The sequence below is a fragment of the Melopsittacus undulatus genome, chromosome 7 (genome assembly GCF_012275295.1).
Source record: "Melopsittacus undulatus isolate bMelUnd1 chromosome 7, bMelUnd1.mat.Z, whole genome shotgun sequence".
Lineage (NCBI taxonomy): Eukaryota > Metazoa > Chordata > Aves > Psittaciformes > Psittaculidae > Melopsittacus > Melopsittacus undulatus.
In genome coordinates, this window is record NC_047533.1 from 31,038,165 (window position 1) to 31,060,276 (window position 22,112).

Here is a 22,112-nt window from a genome sequence, read left to right on the forward strand (position 1 = left end):
TATGTGAAATAATCCTCATGCTTCTTGTTTCAGGTGTATATTGGGTATTTCCCAAGAGTTTTGAAGGCTTTGGAAACACGCTGGGACATACTAGGTTTTACCAAGTTTCATCAATCTTCATTCTAGTAACTAGGATCACTGGATGCTTCTAAAGCCTTGGCAGTAAACCAGTGATCAATCTTGATGCTGCAGCCACTTGAGGCCTTCAGGGCTGTGAAACCAATGAGGTAAGCTTGGAAGCTCTTTCTTGTATGAAACAAGCGCTTCCAGGTTACTGCAGATACACCTCTGGGCTGTGCTGGCACCTTCTTGGGTGCAGGGGTACAGAAGCAAAGGGTCAGGCTCTGCCATAGGTTTGTGAGCACACACAGCCTGCATAACAAGCTGCAGCGAGGCCCACACATGAGCTCCGTCAGCAGCCATGGCAGTTTCCACCATGGGAAGACATCGCCCTTCCTTGGCAATTCGGCTTCAACTGCCCCGACTCAGGGCCACGCCTGTTCTGTTCCCTGGTGTCCAACCACCCCGTGTCCCACCAACCTGGCTGCAGCCCAATGCGGGCAGAGAACACCCAGCCACCTGCTGCCGCCAGTCCCAGAAGCCAGGCGAGCCCTTCGGGCGCTCCCATAACCACGGCGACAGCCGGTGCCTCCGGCCTCGCTGGCACATTGCGCCTCGGGGCTGCGGCCGTCATGCGGGCTCCAGAGCCCCCACCGCCGGCAGGCCGACGACGGCGGCACGGCGGGGCAGGTGGCGCGGGGCGGGGACTTGAAGGGGCCTCTCGCTTCCCCACCCCTTCCCCGCTTCTCGCGAGGCTTCTGCCGGCAGCCCTAGGGCCTCTGTCTGCTGTCGTTGGGGCGGAGCGGTGGCCATGGCCGCTCTGCGCACCCTGCTGCGGTGGCGCCGTCGCTTGGGCCCCGCGCCTGGTGCGCAGCCGGCTCGGCGGCTGTGGGCTGGCGGTGGGGCCGGGGCGGCGGGGCTGAAGCGGTGGCGACGGGAGCTGGGCTTGGCGGCGGGGGGTGCTCTCGCTGCGTACATGGGGTACCGGCTATCCGACCGGCACCGGGAGCCCTCCCGGGAGCCGGCAGCCGCCGGGCCGGGCGGGTCCAGGGCGCTACTCTCCATCCCCGTGGCGGCCGCTGCCAAGGAGACGGTAGGTGTGTGCGCGCGGCGCTCCCCTCTCGCCTCACGGCCCGGAGCCTTCGCACTGTGCCGCACTCGGCGGGCAGGCTCGGCTCAGTGCGGCGGGGGCACCGCCGGGCGCTGCCCGCGGGGATGGAGGAACGTCGCTCCCCTCCCCTTCGCCGTGTAAAGGTCCATGCGAGCCGGTGGCGCAGAGGTGACCCCGCGTGGGGTCGGCCCGGGGGCTGGGAGGCGAGGCAGGGCCAGCGGTGAGGGCAGGGGCCGGAGCTCCGCGCCCGTCAGGAGGGAAGGGCTGTCAGTGGGGCGTCGCGGCAGGCAGCCGGCCTTGGCTGCGCTTTAAGGCGTCAGTTGCATGCGTCCTCCACGGCTTTTCGGCTCTGGAGCTGTCCTCAGCGAATTTTTATTCTTTGATAGAAAATAGTGTTTTGCAAATAGAACTGCTGCTGACAGTGCAAAACCTGCCCTCACCTACTTTGTATTTAGGACAGTTACCTTCTTACTATAAAATGTTCTGTAGGGTGAAAGTTCTTGCAGTATTTTAGAAGTGATAGCATAGTGATTGGTGTAAATAAGTAGCACTTCAGTTGAACTAACTCAGCAAAATGGCCATGGGTAACAACGAGCTGTTGGTGTAAGTCTGGAAAAAATGTTCTCTGTATTAGGAAACTTAATGACAAAATTTTCTATCTCAAACATAATGTTTGAGATAGTTTGTACCATTATGCATGGTACACCTGTACCATGCTGTATGTAACATACGGTGATGCTGTACCATGCTGTACGTAACATATGTGATACGAACCACTTGCATCATATGGTGATGATAGTAGTTTCCTCATTAGAAAATTGTTTTTTTTTTTAAAATGTCAAGAGCTGTGATTAGGCAGTTTGTCAGTATGGCATCTGCTGAGACTGGAAATCAGTGATGCAAACAGCCTGCTTTCTGTGGGTAAAGTCTATTTTGTAATATGTTTAGAAGACGATCTGTGTCTTTTCAATGGAGGCCTTGGGCTTAACTATAAATGTTGTTAGCCCTTTTGCCCTGAGTTGTTAGTCAAAAGGCAGATTCTGTTAGTAGAATCCTTTATGAAAGGAAGTGGAGCCAGGTGTTTTTTATTATTCATGTGCTTGTTGTCTTGAGTATGTTACAATGGCACAGAAAACCAAAGGCAAACTCTTCCAGCTTTTCATACTGCCTTGATTTGACAGAACTTTACATTTTTACTTAGATGGTCTTAATTCTCAGTCTTCTCTCAAGGGAAATACAGCTGCTGCACCCTTGAAAAAGGTGACTTTAGTGTGATGTGTAATTATGAATTTTCATATCACTATAAAACTGCTGAGGTTACAAAGTCAGAATTAAGGTTATATTGGAACAATGTAAAAAATGTATAAAATGTGTCTTCTGTGTGTACACAGGACTATTTCTTCAAGACAAACACCATGCTCCTTTGTGAAAAGGGTCTAGTTAATTTGGTTTTCCATTTGCATAGTAAAAAATTTGAAAGATTAAGGGGTACTCAGTTTGTGTGGCCAGAATGTATGCACAGTGCAACATTTCAGAATATTAGCTTTATGTTCCATTTTTTACTTTCTGAACGAGAGGTCTCACTGATTTTAAATTTCAGATCTGAGTGCTCAGCATTCCGGAAAAAATGGCTTTTCAGTTGAATCCCACCAAAAATGAGGCTCAAATAGTTGTGGAATTTTTGGTCTGAGGTAGTGGGTTGCTTCTGCTTTTTTTATTGTTGACTGTCATGCTGCAGAAGGGTTTGTGTGGCAATGGGGAAAGACCATAGTTGGATACAGGATCTACCTGGTGAACTACCAAGGATAGTTTGACCATGAGCTCCATCTGTGATCTGTACTCCAATTTATGTTTGCCCTCTAGACCTGCGTTGAGCACCAACTCTTTCATTACAGGTTTCTAAAACACCTCCAGAGGTGTCTTCCGGGGGAAAAAAAAAGGTGCAAATACTGTGTTCAAACTGCATTGAATGTTACTCTGCAGTGGTTTTGTATTGCAGTGTCCTTTATTAGAAGGCCGTATTTATGTTGCTTGAGTGACAGTAACTTTTTAATTCCTAATTTTAAGTACTGAGCTTACACCTTAATAGTGTTTAACAGCTTATAAAACATAATGTTTGAGATAGAAAATTTTGTCATGAAAAGTCATATACATTTTATTGGGTTCTGTCATGTAAGTGATACTAGGATGAAGGTTGGAGCTCATGGGTCTACTTCAGTGTGTTTAAAGTAATGGCTGCAGAATGATAACCTGCAGTTTCTATATAGATGAGTTTGATGGAAATGTGATGCATTTTTGCCAGGTTTCTTATGATTCTATGAGGTACTGGCCAGCAGAGAATGATGAGGCTCGAGCATCTTGGGATCCTCTCCAGCTGCTTTTGAAGGTCAAAGACCTTTATCCTTTATTCCTGATGCACAAAGTCTAGCAATGTTTTCTGGGGCTTTCTAGGTTTGTCCTTCCCCCACTTTCCTATTTCTTTAGCTCCCCATTTAATTTCCAGTCTCAGTCTGCTTTTCATTCCACGAAGGCAAATCATCCAAAATGTTTTTTCCTCTGTTCATCTAATCCAAACTTTTCTATTTCATCCTAGCATTTCCATTTACATGGAATGTCAATGTCTTGGTATACAGATTTACAACAGCTGGTAGAAGCAGTTACACTGAATGTTTCTGTTGTCCCCACCAGTAAGGCTCTGACCTAGAATGACCATATAGGAGGTGGAAATTTTGGGGAGCTTGGCTAACAAATTATTTTGGGGTGATGGTTTGCATAGGCTCATACCTTAGTTACTTCTTAGCAGAACCACTAAAAAAAACCCAGTACTGATGCTAAACCCTTGAAAAACCTGAAATAATTTCCTTTTAAAACATGGAATTGCTGGAGATTTGTAAAAAATTTAAGAATGTTCTAATGTGGGAAAAACAGAAACTATCTCCTCCCATAGTTTTTGGTTCCATTCAAAGAAAATCCATTCTGAAACATTGACCATGGATAATTTAATTTTTGTTATTGAGTAGTAAGTTTTTAACTGAGACAGTATCACAATGTAAAGTATTCAGATATTCAAAGTGTTGAAAAGTATTCAAGATAGCTGTGGCTGTCTCATCCATCTTGTTGTGGTTTAACCCTGGCCAGCAGACACCACACAGCCCAGACCACTGCTTGCTCACCCCTGCTGCTCCCCAGTGGGGTGGGGGAGAGAAGGGTGAAAGTTAGAAAACTCATGGGTTGAGATAAAGACATTTTAACAGGTAAAGCAAAAGCTATGCACACAAGCAAAGCAAACCAAGGAATTCATTCACCATTTTCCATCAGCAGACAGGCGTTTAGCCATTTCCAGGAAAGCAGGGATCTGTCAGTTACTTGGGGGGATAACAGTTACTTGGGAGACAGATGGAAAAATAAATGCCTTCACTCTGAATGTTGTCCCCTTCCCTGTCCTCCTTCTTCCCCAAATTTTTTATTACTGAGCATGATACTGTGTATTACGGAATATCCCTTTGGTCAGCTGGAGTCAGCTGTTCCAGGTGTCTTCCAACTTCTTGGAAGCTAGGATATGTGTCACCAGCATGGGGTTAGTGGTGTGGCAGACATTTCAAACAGACCAATCTCATGTGGTCAGTACAAAAAAATACTTGTTTGGCCAAGCATACCACTAGAGGTGTTTTGGTAGAGAGTAGGATTTGTTACAGGACCAGCATGAAGCTAAGCTCCCTACAGGATTCCCTTTTCCCAGACCCTTTCTGAGAACGATTGCAGTCTTGAGGACCAGTGGTTTATTTGTGATTACCTGGAGCAAAATCTTAGACACAGTAATAAAGCAACAGTTTTAATTCCAGCTTTGCCACTACATAATATTTCAGAACCAAAGTAAAATTCTGCACTTAGAGCTGCTGGTTTTGTGTCTGCAGTTTTGGTCTAGACTGGGAAAGCTCCACCAGTAGACAGTTTCTTTAAAGTGTAGGAGATGCTTGTGCAGAGCAGGAAACTCTTTGAAAAAAAACTATTACTTTGATACAGATTTTGTGTGCTGACCACTGAGAACAGTATTGGCTCAAGAGCCTTGATCCAGTATACTGCTCATGAAGTACTTACCTTGTTGGAATAGCTGTGTATCATGGGTTTTTTTTCCCAGGGAAAAAAATAACAATTTTAGAAAAACATAATCCAGTGTCAGAATTCCTCAGAGGAGTTAATATTTGTCTTACAGTTCCTGGCTTCTGTGCTCCTTATTTTCAAAAATACAGTTAATTTGTAAAGCTTATTAAAATGATCTTGAAAATACCAATGATGTTTCTTTGCACTCTAAAGAGATCTTTTCTGTAATCATGTTGTCACTGTGTAAAGGTAGTGAACTCCAGGTCTCTGTTTTTATGAAATACTCTGAGAATCACCTCCTTCAGAGGTGATTTAGGAATTAAAAGTTGGGCAGGGAAAGGCATACACAGAATATGTACTTTATCACATTTCTTGAAGGCACACTGATTTCTAGGAGAAGGAAGTTGCATACTTCAGATGTTTCCAGAGGGTTTTTTTTCTAGTATCTCAGCAGTACTGTCAAACTCTGTCTGTGAAAATACTCAAAAGGTCAAGTTTATTTGTAGCAGCCCATTTCTAAGTGGATTACATAATGTATTTCTATCTGTATAATGAAGAACAAGATTTAACTCCAAAAAGTAAGGCAGACTTCCCTAGGGAGGAGACTCCTGCCTGCTCAAAGAGGATGTTCCAAGAGGTGCATAAAGCACCACTTTTACAAGAACCACTTGTAGCTAACCTTTTTTCATAAGCATGGTGCATTTCATGTCATAGGTCAATTGGCAAATGTAGGAAGATGATTTGCTCTTTGGCTGATGACATCTGAAACTCTTCACGGTCATCACCCTGAGAAGGATACTGTGCCAGGCAGCTGTAGTGAGAGATAGGCTGATGGAAAAGAAGCATTTACCTCTCAGCATTGATTCTGTGGTTCCTTGGGATGCTAAAAAAGGATGAGACGTGTTTGGGACATACGGCTCCAGCTACTACTATGTGTTAGTCTTACAAGCAGTGAAGCATATGGCAATGCATAGCAGCATATAAACACTGACTAAGTCTTCTTGAAGAACTGTTAAGAGATTAAGTAACTTCCGTATGAAATTAATGTGAAAAGGACTGTTGGAGAATATTTTATCATAATACTTATTTTGGAAGATTTCTGGAATAGCTGTGTTTACAGCTAAACATTGTTACCCCAAGGATTTCCTGTAACAGAATTTTATTTGAACAGGGCCCTTTTTACAGCATTTTAAGCACGTTCCGGCTTCCTATGCTTGTAAATATTTTAATATAATAATGCCCTTATCTCAGTGGAGCGGGATCAACTGACAGAATTGTTGGCTGCACTACATCTAAGTAGTCTGCTAGAAATATAACTTCAGTAAGCATCAAAACAGTTTTGTCTGCTTGGGATTTTCCCACACTGGGAACTTGACGTTTAACCTTTTGGCCACCCAGCATGAAAACAAAATGTGCTACTTTTATCTACATGGGAGCATATTAAATAAGCCTCAAGTCAAATATAAACGAAGGAAGTAAGGAACAGCATTGCTTTGAAAACCTTTTTATTTTAATAGTTTGCACAGATTCTCATTGATGGAAGACAGATTACTTTGCAAGCAAAAATTCAAAGAAACTCACTTGAAATAAATTAAAGATTAAACTACTGTAACAGAACGTATATTTGACTGCAAGCAAAAGGTACTTTAGTAGTAAACGTTGGCTTCTTTAGCTAAAATATTCTTACCTTTATCTCAGTTGGAAAAAGCAATAGGACACTGATTCAACTTGGAACTCTGCAAAGTTATGGGATTTTATGTGATACTCTTGGAGCTTTTTGCCTTGCATGCACATGTGGCATATATATATATTTACCTATTTGTTTTGTAAAATACATTGCATTATTTGTAGATATTCTCAGAATCTGGGAGCTGGGATTATTGTTCTGGGTTTTGCAGATTATTTCTGCAGAGCTTTATAACCTTGTAGGCATCAGTTTTTCTGCCAGTTTTTCTGGCATTTGAGCTTGTTTCTATGGGAAAACCAGATTTAATCCATTTTAGAAGGTGGTTTGAAATGTCAGCTCTGTGAAAATTGCGTATGTGCATATACATTACTGTGTTAGGGGGATAGCAAGAAAATAGGCAGAGATAATTTTTTCTCTTTAGCTGATTTAATCTGAGTTTGGAAGAGTCACACACTCTCTGTTCTTAGTTTTGCAGAAGGCAGATGGAAGCCAAAACCGTGCATAACATCACCCCAAAAAGATGCTGTATTGGGTCTGCACTCCTTCTGCAAGATATGGCACAGGAGGACGGGAGGTAGAAAGTGAAATACGGAGCAACAAGGTACCAGAGTTTGAGGGAGGAAGGGCAGAAGGATGATAACTAGGAGTTTTCTGATTACAACTCTTAATGCTGAAGAATTTGTTGAGAATAGGGAAATTATGATATATTGTTCTTGAGAGCTAATGAGCTTCAGTCTTGCCTCTTTATTTACTTCATATGTTGTGAAATTAGAAGGACAGAAATTCTGACTACTAGCTAGGTTCTTGGTTTCAGCTGTGGCACTTTTGTTTTCCTAATAGTTCCCATGACAAAAGTGGGTTGGTGTAGATGTGCAGATAAAGCAAAGCTAACCTGCTAAACCTAAAATGAAGACAGTACTGCTATTGGGAGATTCATGACATGGTGCTTGAAGGAAATGGCCGTGTCCAGTTTTTAAAAGGCAAAGAACCATAACATAACATGATAAAAGATTATAGTGATTAGTAAGCAGGATTGCCAAGAAGGTTAGTAAACAGAGCATAAAAGAAAAAATCTCCCCTCTTTTATTTGTCAAAGAGATGTAATTTCATGAAAGTTTTTGAAGATTGCTGATAATTATAGGGAGATTTAGTCTGGATGAGCTCTTGAAACTTCAAATAGAAATTGGAATCTTACTGAATCTTGTTCATTCTTTCTCCAACAGTACCTTCCCTGAGGTATTGAACATCTACTTTCTGTGTCCTGTTCATGTGTCTGTTGGATTTGATACTAATGCTAATAGTATCAAATAATAATAATACTAAATACAATAAGATTGCCTAACCTGGGCATAAATATGAAGTAGATCAATTTAGAGCAATTGCTGTCACTAAGACTCTCACACTTGTCTTCACTGGATTATTATCTGCTAATGCTGGGGAAAACAGGGACATTTCATACTTTTTCATAGTTAAATGAATGCCTGAAGAGGTACAAATTGAGGCTATACTTTAGAATGGGTTGGCCTTTAATTTAGCATATTGATTAGTTCCTTATAATTGCAGCTTTTATGCAAGAGAAGGTTGCTGTATCATACATACATTCTTAAGCAGTAATAGAAAAATGAAAGCCATAAACAAGAAACTTGGAGAAAAAATAGTAGTATTCCCAGGGATGGTTTTATTTGTCAGTTTGCTAAGTTATGTTTCTTGCAGTCTTCTGCAGCCAAACCTTGTTTTTTATTTGGACATTTAACGTATGGGTGAGTGTACACTTAACTGTACACAGTAAGCCCTGCGTACATTTGTTTGAATTCATGTTGGAGCAGTAGCAGAAACAACTTGGTTTGGTTCTTTCAGATACAAGCACAGTTCAAAATAAAGTGGTACTTTTATTCCTTGGAATAAAATTGTCCTGGAGCTTGCAGTTTTCCCAGAGCTTGCTGCTGGAACAGGTGATAGCTTCTTTGCATAAGCTGCAAATTTCCATGGCCTAGGTTTTGAAACAGCTGTTGTGGAGTAGATCCAGGCATTTATCTGGCTAAAAATTACATCCCCCAAACAAAAGTTTTCTCAGTCAGATCAATTCCCTTATCCAGTTTGACATTTGGAAAAATGAATATAAAGTGCCAGAGCAAGAGCATGCAGGGTGTTGAGCTCTTTTTAGTGGTAGGCTGCATTCTTATCAGTTTACAATGACTTTGAACCAGAGTGTGGCATGCAGGCATTGCTATATACTCAGAATGAAACTGCAGATTGGCTAAAATGAGACAGAAATTAAGGTTTTGCAGACCTGACATGAGTTATGTTTAAGGGTGTCTTGAAAATTCCTGTTTGCAGGATGTTCTTTTATATTTATAGTAGCATAGAGTACTTTAGATAATGTTGAAATATGTGTCTGAGAATGTAGCAAATGCTTTTCGAAGTGTCTCAAGAAAAATACTAAGTGGTAGTATCTGAGAAAGTGTGAATTTCTTGAGAGAGCAAAGAATCTCAACATGCTTTTACAAATACTAGCAGTGATCAAAACTAAGATGATATTTCTTGAGTGGTACATTATCTACAGATTCTCCTGATTATGTATGATTGATTATGACTGATTACTATTGATTACACCTACTGAATGTGTAATACGGCCTTGAAGCAGTTTCTTTTCTGAAAATTGACTTTGCAGAAATACAGCTTTATTTCTCATACTTACAACCTGCATGCATTAAAAACATGTTTCTAGTACTGATAAAATAACATGTATCAAAAATAAGATAGATTATTAAACTTCAAATACAGGGATAATCAGTTAATGTCACTACAAGCTCTGTCAAAACAATTGAGTTGTGTAAATCCCACATGAAGGCATAGCTTGAATGCCACTGGACTGCTGAAGGATCAGTAAGACCATAACATTCAAGCAGTGAGATAGGACAGAAATATTTTGGCTTGCACGTGAGTATGTCGGAAGGGAATTCAGCTTTTTTCTGTTAGTCTAAAGTAAGTTTGTTGGTCTAGCTGTTAGATTTATTTTTTTTCCCTCCCCATATTTAATTTGGTGATCATTTGAAAATTCTAAGCACCATGAAGACCAGGTTTAAAGCTGCTTCTTGGGCAGAAAGGCAGTGTATTTATATGTAAAGTAGTGTTCTGTAAATTAGATGGTTGTATAAGCATTTTTATTTCTTTCCATTACAGACTTTTCCATTGAAACATTTTCACATATGCACACACCTAGTAAAAGGAGTAATTTCAAAAAGACTAGAGACAATCCAGAAGGAGAAGTACACAGTCAATAGTCTCTTTTTCCTTCTAGAAGGCTGGTTAAAATCTAAACTAGTGAAATACTGAGACTCCCATATATAAATTCAAGAAATTGTGAGTCTTCTTTTACAATGTGATTATATATACATGAATTTTTTTGTTCTCTTTTCCTAATAGGAATTGTTTGACTTCCTTCAAAAGTAGACATACTTTTGATCTATTTTACACACCTAATTTAATTTTCTAGCTACAACTGAGGCCATAAAAATTTGCTTTGCTGCCATAATCTTACTAATGTGAAATCTGAAACCTGTTCTTAGAAGGGTTTTGGAAAACCTGTTTCCATTAATAGTTGAGGACTCATGTCTTAGTGTACAGAATTGCAGACATCTCCCAACTTACCTTTGTGTTTATATACCTCTCTGAAAAACAAAATGTATTTACCTGTTTTATTAGTTGTTAAAAGAAAACATGAACATTAGTTAAACCAAGTGCTACTGATTGCATTTTCTTAGTTTGACACCTGAAGAATTTCAGGGATTCTGTATGAAATGATAGGAACAGTGGAGAACAGTGGCAGCTTGGGGTATTTCATAGGTAAGATGAAATTCCTATTTTAACATACTGGGAGGAGTTAGCTATGTCTTTGTTTTGCCTTTTATGAAATAGTTTGTGAAAGATTTATACTTTTTATTTCTGAAAAAAAACTTCAAGATGCTTACATTTTCTTCAGGATGCTGATTCCACAGAGTAGTTTGCCTTGTTACAGGCTAAGAGAGGTTTTGCATAGTGGTAACGTATTTTCTGTTCAAAGGTTTGACAGTGTAGCACAAAGATGTAATAATTTAGAACACTTACAGTTTTTTACTACTAAGTTTACATGTAAATCAGCTGGATAGTAAACATACCAGAGACTCCTGACATCTACAAACTCTCATGAGGTGTGAAATTACTGCCATATGGTACTTCTGCAACTCTGGAGGAGTAATTGTGCTTTTCTTCTGTCCCCCAAGTACGGTAGCTTTAATTGCACTGGACACTTGATACAGTTGTATTCATAGAAGATTTACATTGGGGTATATTATGAGGTGTCTTGCTTACTATTGTCAACAGCTGTGCTCTACACTAAGAAGCAATAGAAAACAATGTTATTCCATTCTCTTCTGGAAATGTCAGAGAGCTAAATAATTTTAGCAGAGTTGTTTAAGGTTTGACTGCCTAAGTTACTGGATTTCCTTGAGTCAAAGTTGCCCCTTCTTCCATGATTCAAGAGCCTAAGTTCTCTCTTTCTCCCTTTTTTAAGTTTTTCTGAGCTTGGGTAGTGTCAGCAATTTGAATGCATAAAGATTGATCGCTAAAATTGTAGAAGACTGAAAATTATAGCAGTGAAATCCTGATCGGTGTTTCAGCTCTCCCCATACAAAAGTATTCGGATGCATGGACCTTCTGAATTATCACCCTTATGTTTACATTTTATTTATGGTGAATGGCAGTAGAAATTGTAAAACAAAACTTTTTTTGTACATTAAAATTATTTCCTTCTTTCTTCCAAGGTTACAGAAAACAGATCAGACCTTGAAGATCTGGAGCTTTATGCAACTCCTCGGGAGCAACGGTTTCGCAGGTTTGCCAGTTTAGAGTTTGAAGGACAGCTATATATGACTCCATATGACTTCATTCAGGCTGTCACAAGTGATGAGCCCAAACGTAAGCAGGAATTTTATACTGATTAAATTGCTAGGGAAAATGCCAGTGGCATCTGTTATTTTTCCATTTGCTTTTGATTACTACTTCTGTTTCTGATTGTGGTAAAAAGGTACTGCATCTTCCAGAATTTTGGTTTTAATGGTATCCCCAAGGGCATGCGGTCAGTACCCTGATTGTTATTAGATTGCAAACATCTGTATACTTGTCATTATTTAAATGTTCTTGTCTTAGAGGTCACAGGTAGCTCAACAGGCATGAAAGACAAGAAGTTCATTTGTACCGTTTGCACTGACACAGTTACTTTTTTTTTTTCCTGGGCAGGTCAGTATAGCTGTAAGACTCTTCCTGCTCCTCTTTGTAATTTCTGTGTAAATAGGCAAGATATAAGTTCCCTAATAACTTAGGATAATTTTATTTTGCAATTTTTGCCATCTTAAATTGTTATCTGCTATCATGTTGGGATTTTTTTTGCCCTACAGAGATCTTACAACCATATCACATCTTTCTAAATAACATGCTTTGACTAAAACTTTCAGTCCCCCAGGGGATCCACTTTCTATACTTAGAAGTTGCCAGAGTTAAGCGCTATGTGTTAATTAGATTAATGAAAAATAAACTATCAACTTTAATTCAGTTATTGTAAAATGTTTGCTTTAAGTATCAAAGAGTGACTAAATAGTAAGGTGATCTATTTCTGATATAGTTTGATTTCCTGGCCCTCAGGCTTGCAGTGCATTGGTAGCAGCACACAACTTCTGGGGAAAGTGAATATCTTTGCTCAGGTGTGACATGTATAATAACTCACCTTAAGTCTTTCTTCCTAAAGTCTATACCACAAAGCTAGTATAGAGATCAGTCAAAAGCAGCTAAAACAGTCAATGGAGATCTTAAAGCTCGGCACAGATGTTAGATTTTTCCCCTTTGTTCTCTTAACAGTAACAAAACAAGAGGAAAGAATTCAGCCGTGGCACATCAGTTGTCAAAACTTCTGTAACTTTTGAATAAAGATATAATCTCCTTATAACAATAAAGACAGAAGCTTAGATGGTGAAAACTTGGAAAACTCTAAAACTCTTTACCAGAAAGCATATCTTCATTCTCTTTTTTTTAGCTCTGTAGTTAAAAGAGAGGAAGCAGATTCCTTATCACAGAAGTTAATAAAAATACACATCAGCAGTTTACATCTACTTTCTGTGCCCAGATGTCCAAGTCCTCCTTTTTTTGTTACTATGGAATTGAGTTCCATCACATATGGTCATGAAGCATTTGTGGCATATACTGTACATCAGTTAAACATTTAAATTTAACTCAATTTCATGAGAGTTTGATTGGCTTGAACACACTGTATGTATGTATGTATGATTTGTTATTAAGATTTTTCCGTGGTAAAGAAATTTATGTTTCCTGCTCTTTGACAGCAAGTATTCAGATTTAAAAACAAAACTGAACCAAAAAATATTAAGCTCACAAGGACATTCTGTTCACCTCATGCCAAAAATGAAGAAATCTGAAAGGTGAACAGTTAGGCAGCCTTCTGAGTGTGGCAAATCTTTTATGTACCAAAATCCTTCCTGTGCATACAGTTAGTCTTTGAGACTGAAAGCAAAACTAACCTGGATGTCTTTTAGTTTTATAGACTAGTATCAGAGCTTACATGACTGAGATAGTTATTTTGAGGGATAGTGTAAGAGGATGTAACTAAGTAGAAGTGGATGACTTCATTATAGTGGAAGTCATTGTGTGGGACATTTGGAAGAAGGCTGACAAGTAGGAAGTAATAGGTGAAGTAGATGACCTGCAGATTACCAGTTTGAGCTTTTGATCTCCAACTATGTTAATTTCAACCTTTGTAGTGCAGCTTTGCCAAAGGACTGCTTTGTCTGTTTCGGGCAAGTCTTAATTTTCTGCCTTGCTCTGTTGAAAGTAGTAAGTTTAAGGAAGGTATTTTTCTGAATAAAATAATTCATTCTAAACATCTTATTTTGTATTTTTGGAGCATTTTGTAAATAAGCTGCAAGTTGTAAATAATGGAGTCCATTCAGGCTGACACAGTAGAGCATCTGTATTTTGCGGAAAAAAAAGAACATTCACCTGGGTTTTTTTTTTGTGGATGAAGACGAGAAAGTTCTTGAGTTTTGTCAAAAAGCAAAAATGCCCTTTGAAGAGTAATAATAGTAGCTCTTTATGTCTGCTTTTTAGAAAAGCTAATAATACTAGACCTGAATGAGATTTGTGATGGAGTGAATGCGTCTATTGTGGTTGATTTACTTTGGAAATCTTGTAAGCCCTACAAAAGTCAAGAGGGTGTTAACTTCCTTTTTTGATTAAACACTAATACTGTAAGAGTATATTTTCTTTTATAAAACATAAATTTTGACTACAGATGGTTATTATAAAAAGAGATATATAATAAATGCTGTAATTAACTTGCTGATGATTTTTTTAGTGCAGGCTTTCATTTGGGAAAATCCAGTAGTTTTAGCAGTCATGCTTGATACATTTTTATCATCTGTATATATCTTTATATATTTAGAAAGCCAGTTAAGAGAAGAGGAAATGTATTTTGTTCCCTTTAGCTCTAACTATAGTAATTTAGAGTAATTCTGAGCTGTAAGATAAATTTTCACTTTCTTGTCCAGAAAGAAAATCTATATATCATGTATGAGACTGGGAAATTATCTGATTGGAAAGATAGATATATTTATTCTGAAAGTTTTTTATGGTAGGCTTAAACGTATATCAATTTGTATGGCAAATGAGGTTGTTGGGAAGGTGGGGGAAGTATTCAGTGTTTTGAAACAAGACTTTAATTGATGTTAAAAAATTGAACTAAAAACTACATGAAAATCTGCTTGCTCATGTTATGATGTTGCTTGATGTAATTTCACCATAGTTAGAGTGGGATTTGTGGATAGTCTTGGTGCTAACCTTTATTGAGGTTTCAGTAAGTTTCTAACCATGAACTAATGATAGACTATAGTGAGTAGCTTCTGTGTTGTGGTAGTTACTTCGTGGAGCATGGAATTCATCATAAGGAAGGAATTTCTAATGCCTGAGTGGTTTGCTCTATAAAATGAGCCTTTACCAACTAAAAAGTTATGGATTTGACCACACATTATGCTACTTTTGTACCTTTGTGAATTCTGATATTCATAGTGCTTTATCTTAATATTGAACCTGTTCATGTTTGTCTTGAGTATGAGGATGAACCTCTTGGATACTTGTAGGCAACCGTTGTCAAATGTAAGTATCTTTGCTCCTGGAGTCTGTCATGTAAGGCATTAGGAAAAAAGCATATGCTCAGTCTTACTCATCAGTTTTCAGTATTAACAAGCAGTTCCAGTTCTGAACTGAGGGCCCTCTTCAGCTCCTCTGTTAAGACTACTAACAAAACATCCAGTCTGACAGAGACTGGAGGAGGAAGCATGGAACTGGGTTGTTAGAAATGGCCAAAGGGAGTCTTGGCACCTGCTGTAGTTTCAAAGATTTTTTTTCTGTATTTGCTTTAAAAGGTACGAGTAATCCCTGAAGCAAGAGGCAGAATCCAGGTCTCCCTACAATCTGCTGTGTAATACTGCTGCTATTAAATAATAATTTCATAATATTGATAACACTGGTTAACATGAATGCCTTGTATTGCCTGTTTAATCTTTTAATAGTGTATTTTGGACGTAGAAAGTCTTTTTTCTCACTGAACCAGAGCTGGATTAAAAGCTATACATTTGAATTGGTTCTTTAAACTTAGGAGTTTATGTATGTAATAAACTAATTATTTCTTAAATACAAAAGAGATTATTTTGGAATGAGGTCAAGTATTATCCTCATGCAGTAGGGAAAATAGCTCTTTGGCTGGAAAACACAGTATAGATGAAGTCCAATTTTTATGGCACCACATTGGCATAACTAAATTCTGTACATTCATAACTTTGTCTTTTGTTGCAGGTACTAAAAAGTGGCGATCCCTTTCAAAGCAGGTGGGAAATAATTCCTGTGCTCTCTTAAAGCCATAGATTTCAATACAGTTACTCTCTTTCATGCAATAAACTTAGAATCACAGGAGAATAAGGGAGTTTTTTAATTTTTTTTTTAAGAGAGAGACTTTAATTTCTGAATTTTTGTCACTTCAGGCTCAGCTGAGTGCAGAATCTCAGATACTTGATCAGCTGTGCCTGTTGTGGTGGATTTACTGACTTTCTCAAGCCTCTGTCAATTCCTTCTTCAGCCCACATCTGACTTGAGTTTCTTTAGTGTCACAAGTGTAACAGGTGTATGAAAAACTGCTGTTTAAGTGCCTCTTACTTTTTTTTTTTTTGTACAACTGCAAAAAACTGTCATTATCCCTGTGTTTTAAGTAAAGTACATTCATATTCATGGATGAAGTTTGCTTTAGTTCAGGTTGAGTGTTTTAAAAGAACAGTTGCTTGGAACTTGTATGAAAACCTTACTGAAATCCAGGGGGACTTATCCTTGGCTTCAGTGAATATGAGCAGTGGTGAGTAATTTCAGCAGCAAATCCGTTACATGTCTCTCTCCAACTCTGCAAACAATATTCATGCGGATGAATATTTCTTGTAAGAATCATGTGTGCAAGATTTATGTATGTGCTTGAGTACTTCCAGAGTCATTGTGGTAAACTGAAGTTAAATTAACTGGCAGATTTGCATGCAGTTCCTTGTCTTTTATATTGATTCCTAGTATTTGCTCATAATTTGTTAATTATTTCATCAAATATTTAAATACCTACTTTTATCTTTTTTAAATCTTATTTTAGGAGCTGAATCAGATCCTCATGGAGACACCACCAGTTTGGAAAGGATCATCCAAACTTTTCCGTAACCTTAATGAGAAAGGTAAGGGATAGTAGTTCATTTTCCTGAATCAAATCTTCACTTGTATTAATTTATTGTGGCTGAAGTGATATTATAATCTGAGTCACATCTACAACAAGATTAAAAGCATTTGTTGCTTTCCACATTTTACATCATGGAAAAATCTTCTCTAGTCTCTACAATGTTTTAATCATTCCATCTTTCAGCAAGGCTCTTCAAGTGAATTGGTATCATAGAGTTTGTTAAAATTATGTTTGAATGTTTAACGTTCAGTTCATTGTAACAAAATGATCTATAGACCATAGATAAAATATTCTAGTAAAGGCACTATCTCCTTACTTTTTTAATAGGCTTGGTGATGTGGTTATTTTTAAAGACAGTAATGATATCTTGTATCACTATATAAGCATTTTCTTCACAAAGAGGCAGTTTCAGAAATGCTATATATCCCTTCAAATTCTACAGATAAGGGCTTTGATAGCCTTTAAAACACACATTATTGGTAAATCAAGAGCCAAGAGCCACTTCTGGTCTCTTTTTTTTTAATAGGATGGCTTGCATGCAGAGATTTGAAAGCTATTTGTGATACATAATCCACATATTCCTTTGCTTATATTCAGAATGGCAAAGATCTGGTGGAGCATTTAAAATATTTTAAAAAGCAGCCACAAGTAATTGCTATAAAATAAAGATGGTTTAGGAATGTTTAAAATAAGCATGCCAGCAATGAAATTCCAAATTCGTGCATGTAATTGATGGATCTATTTTAAGTGTAGCTCAAATTTACTAACGGAGTAAGTCTGCACGTCAGAGGAGGATCTCAAGTTTTAATCTAGTGCATGGAGGTGCCTTCTTTTTTCCTCCGAGTCTGCAGCCAGAACTCCAGAGATGCAGAATCTGGCACATCATTGCACTGTATTTTCTTGTTATTTCCTTGCTCTTGGCTGCTCTCTGTATAGTCATAACAGCTGACTTCTGAAATATTAGTTACATAAAAATTCAGCTTCAGAATCTGTTACATCAGTATGTTATCAGTGAAAAAAAAAAAACAAAAACCCTGTATGTGCTGAGTAAGTATATAATAAAATGTCTGCAGTGTGCAATCTTAATTCAACAATATCTTACTTCAGTTTTCTGCCAGTGAAATTCTAAAAAGTTGGTGGAATCAGAGGCCAAAAAAGTGACTTCGTAATCTGGTAAAATTAGCAATAAGCTTTAGCGGTTCCATAGCTTTTCAACATCCTTTATAAAAAAGTGAGTTCTGTTATCCCTGTGTATAGTTAATAGAAGACGATGGGTCTTATGACTGACAAGTTCATTTAGTAAGCTAGTGAAAGGAATGGGAATAGAATTCAGGTCTCTGTAATCCTTAATTAGTGAGGGTTTTTTTATGTATTAGTTTACTAATTTTCTTTAAAATGTGCACATTTTAATATGAAGAAAGTAGCAAAAGCCTGTGTCCATTTATTTTGCCGTAGATTGCTTTAAATCAGAGGAACCACATATGTTTATGCAGTTGTTAAGTTTTATTTTTATGTTTTACTCTGGAGTGACCTCCCTCTCTTCTTCCATTCAGTGTCATTTCAGAATCTTTCTGCCTTAACATTCACAGCAATCAACCAGAACTATCTGAAACCACAATATACCAGTACAAACAAAAGACGAGAATGTTTTCAAGGCCTTTTATATTGCTTTCTCAGTAGTACCTGTCAGGGGCTGCTTAACACACACGATTTCTTCCTCTGTTTTACAGCAAAGAAGGTGTCATCAAACAAACCAAAATACATATTTACATTTGTTGACTGACTATTAAAGAACTCTACATCACTGGATGAGAACCTTTGAGATAGCTGATTTCTGATAGCTGCTTGTCCAAACAGATTCAAGCAGGGCTTTGAAAACTAATTTCTGCAAGCTGCAGTATAAAATCAAGAAGAGAAAGCGTAGAACATGTCTACTTAAATGCCTGCATTTAATCTTTGCTAACCTTCGGTGTGTAGCTATGTCTAAATTGAGGAAAAAAGTAGGTGGTATTAAAAATACTTAGTAGCTTTCCTAACTAGATCTACTAGCAGTACTATAATCTTGATTTTGAATACTTAAGTTTGCTCTTCGATCAAAAGGTGGGAAAACTTTTATTTTTTTATCAATGGAGTGGTAGTTGGATGGGCAGTGTTTTAGCTTGTAAAGGTTGAGGGTTTAAGATCTCTGTGGTTGGATATTTTTTTCTTTTGTGTTTGAGGATAAGCAGCCTGATTCTCTTGAAGGTCCTCTTTCAGGACAGTTGCTTTTGGGGAGGAGTCCTGAAGTATCATTGAGGTTTGGAGAGGCATTTGGAAATTTGTACGGATCCAAGAGAAATATAGCTGAGATTTTCAGATCACAGGCATTCAAGAGGACAGAGAGTCCCTCCTGAATCTAATTACAGTATAAATTTAATTTAGAACTTTTGGTGCTGTAGATATTAGTAGAAGATGCCAAAGTATCTTACTTTAGCAGTGTTGGAAATGCTGATGTTAAATGTGTTCGATAAATGTAAAATCTACATTAATGATACAGTGTTTTGAGTCTTAATTGTGCAGGTTTTTCAGTGAAAAAATGATCAGATGACTTTACATGCTTTGTTACATATTCATTTAAGTCAGATTTTAAAAGATATTTAAACATCCAAAGATGTGGCTGTTTTTAAGAAAGTGTTTGCACCTGACTTGGACTGTAATCAAGGAGAAAACCAGCAACTTTTGAAAATCCCAGTTGATAGACATCTTTACTCTCAGGCACCTAATTACTTTTTTTTCACTCTTTTGAAATAGTCTACTGTTGTGAACTGACTTAACACTTTTAGTTTTGGAGGATAGGCAAAGTCAATTGGTTAGAAATCAAGAACCAGTTTTACTAGTTCAGTCTCAAAGATCATTAGAGCTAAAGGCCTTTGGGAAAGCTGCAAGTCACTGTTTTTAGTTCTTACTGAACCGTAAGATGTTTCTCTTTGTTGGTACTATGGGCATTCTGTGAGGTTATCACTGTGCCCCACAGTTAGAAAAGCAGAAGTTCAGGTTGTGGTACCAGACATGCTATTTGGATATTGACTTCATCTTTAATTTAAATTTATCCTTAATCACTGCTGAAGAGAAAAAGGAAGTGCCATTCCACAGTTTGATTGCCTTTTGGCATCTAATGGAAGATTAAAAATTTAGAATGTATTCCTTAAATTCCTTCTGAACATAGAAGAAGGGATAGTACAAGTGTCTCTGACAAGATTTAAAAATATTTAATAAAATTTATGCATTCATTTAGTATGAGTTTTAATATAAACTTCATGTAATTATTGTGAAAATGTTCATAGAAGGACAAGTCAAAATTGTGCTTTCTAAGGTAGTGTGAAGCTAAGTTTTGACTTAATATAGGGCATGCACTTAAGAAACATGTATTAAAGTCAAGACTTGTATTCAGATAGTACATATCAGGAGAGCACTGTTAATGTTCTCATACTGTTATGGAGTGTTGTCATGAGTTATTGGTGGGGTTTTAGGAAAGAAAATCAAATAAATAAGTTATATTAACTTCTGAGTATCCAGCCAGCTTCTGTTTAATGAGCCATTCTCCACTGACTGTACTTGTTTGGCTGGTTGGAAATGTGATGCTCCAGGGCAGCCTTGGTTGTGGCGATCATGAGATTGTCGAGTTTGAGATCCTCAGGACAGTGAGAAGAGCGTACAGCAAGCTCACGCCCTGGACTTCAAGAGAGCATACTTTGGTCTCTTCAGGAACCTGCTTAGTAAGGTTCCATGGGATACAGCCCTAGAGGACAGGGGGGCCCAAGACTGTTGGGTGATATTCAAGGATCATCTGCTACAAGCTCAGGAGTGTTGCATCCCAACTAGAAGGAAGTGCAGCAGAAGGGCCAGGAGACCTACTTGTATAGATAAGGAGCTGCTGAGGAAACTTCGAAGGAAAAAAGAGGGTTATAAGAGGTGGAAGCAAGGATAGGAGGCCTGGGAAGAATACATGGATGTTGTCTGGGAAGCTAGGGACCAGGTTAGGAAAGCTAAGGCCCAGTTAGAATTAAACTTGGCTAAGGATGTGAAAGATAACAGGAAGCGATTCTGTAGTTACATTGCAAACTAAAGACAGACTATGGACAGTGTGGGCCCCATCCAAAAGCTATCAGGAGAACTGGCTACCCTGGATTTGGAGAAGGCTAAGGTTCTGGATGACTTCATTTCCTCAGTCTTCACTGGCAAAGGCTCTGACCGCACCACCCAAGTCTTGGAAGGTGGATGCAGGGACTGTGAGAATGAATACCTTACGCCCACTGTAGGAGAGGATCTGGTTCAAGACCATCTTAAGAACCTGCATGTGCACAAGTCCATGGGACCTGATGAAATCCATCCATGGATCGTGAAGGAGTTGGCAAATGAAGTTCCTAAGCCACTGTCCATCATATTTGAAAAATCATGGCAGACAGGTGAAGTTCCTGGTGACTGGAAAAAGGGAAATATAACCCCCATTTTCAAGAAGGGGAAAATGGATGACCAGGGGAATTACAGTCCAGTCAGTCTCACCTCTGTGCCTGGCAAAAGCTTGGAGCAGATTCTCCTGGAAGGCATGCTAAGGCACATGAAAAACAACAAGGTGCTTGGTGACAGCCAGCATGGCTTCACTAAGGGGAATTCCTGCCTGACCAATTTGGTGGCCTTCTATGATGGGGCTACAAAACTGATGGACAGGGGTGGAGCAGTTGATGTCATCTACCTGGACTTGTGCAAAGCATCCTGCGTGACATCCTTGTCTCTAAATTGGAGAGACATCAATTTGATAGGTGAATAGAACCACTCGGTGGCTAAAGAACTGGCTGGATGGCCACATGCAAAGAGTTGTGGTCAATGGTTCAGTGTCTGTCTGGAGACCAGTAATGAGTGGTGTTCTTCAGGGATTGGTGTTGGGACCAGTCTTGTTTGACATCTTTGTCAGTGACATGGACAGTGGGATTAAGTGCGCCCTCAGCAAGTTTGCTGATGATACCAAGCTGTGTGGTTCAGTTGATATGCTGGAGGGAAGGAATGCCATCCAGAGGGACCTCAATGTGCCTGTGAGGTGGGCTGATGCCAACCTCATGAAGTTTAACCATGCCAAGTGCAAGGTCCTGCACCTGGGTAAGAGCAATCCCAGGCACAGCTACAGGTTGGGCAAAAAGGAAATTCATGGTAGTCCTGCGGAGAAGGACTTGGGGGTGTTGGTTGATGAGAAAATGAACATGAGCTGGCTTCAGTGTGACCTCGCAGCCCAGAAAACCAACCATATCCTGGGCTGCATCAAAAGGAGTGTGACCAGCAGGTCAAAGGTGATCCTGCCCCTCTACTCTGCT

The 22,112-nt window shown here is 39.0% G+C and overlaps 1 protein-coding gene across 1 annotated transcript in view; it reads left to right on the forward strand.

Annotated features, from left to right (window-relative positions):
* Nucleotides 1–1,049: 1,049 nt before the first annotated feature.
* Nucleotides 1,050–22,112, forward strand: part of MICU3 (mitochondrial calcium uptake family member 3) — a 55,086-nt gene continuing 34,023 nt past the window's right edge. Inside the window, exons 1-4 of the mRNA XM_013129059.3 lie at nucleotides 1,050–1,153; nucleotides 11,762–11,915; nucleotides 15,858–15,889; nucleotides 16,687–16,765. Of these exons, the coding sequence (XP_012984513.1) occupies nucleotides 11,867–11,915; nucleotides 15,858–15,889; nucleotides 16,687–16,765 (160 nt within the window). The 5' untranslated portion in view covers nucleotides 1,050–1,153; nucleotides 11,762–11,866. The remainder of the gene's footprint in view (nucleotides 1,154–11,761; nucleotides 11,916–15,857; nucleotides 15,890–16,686; nucleotides 16,766–22,112) is intronic.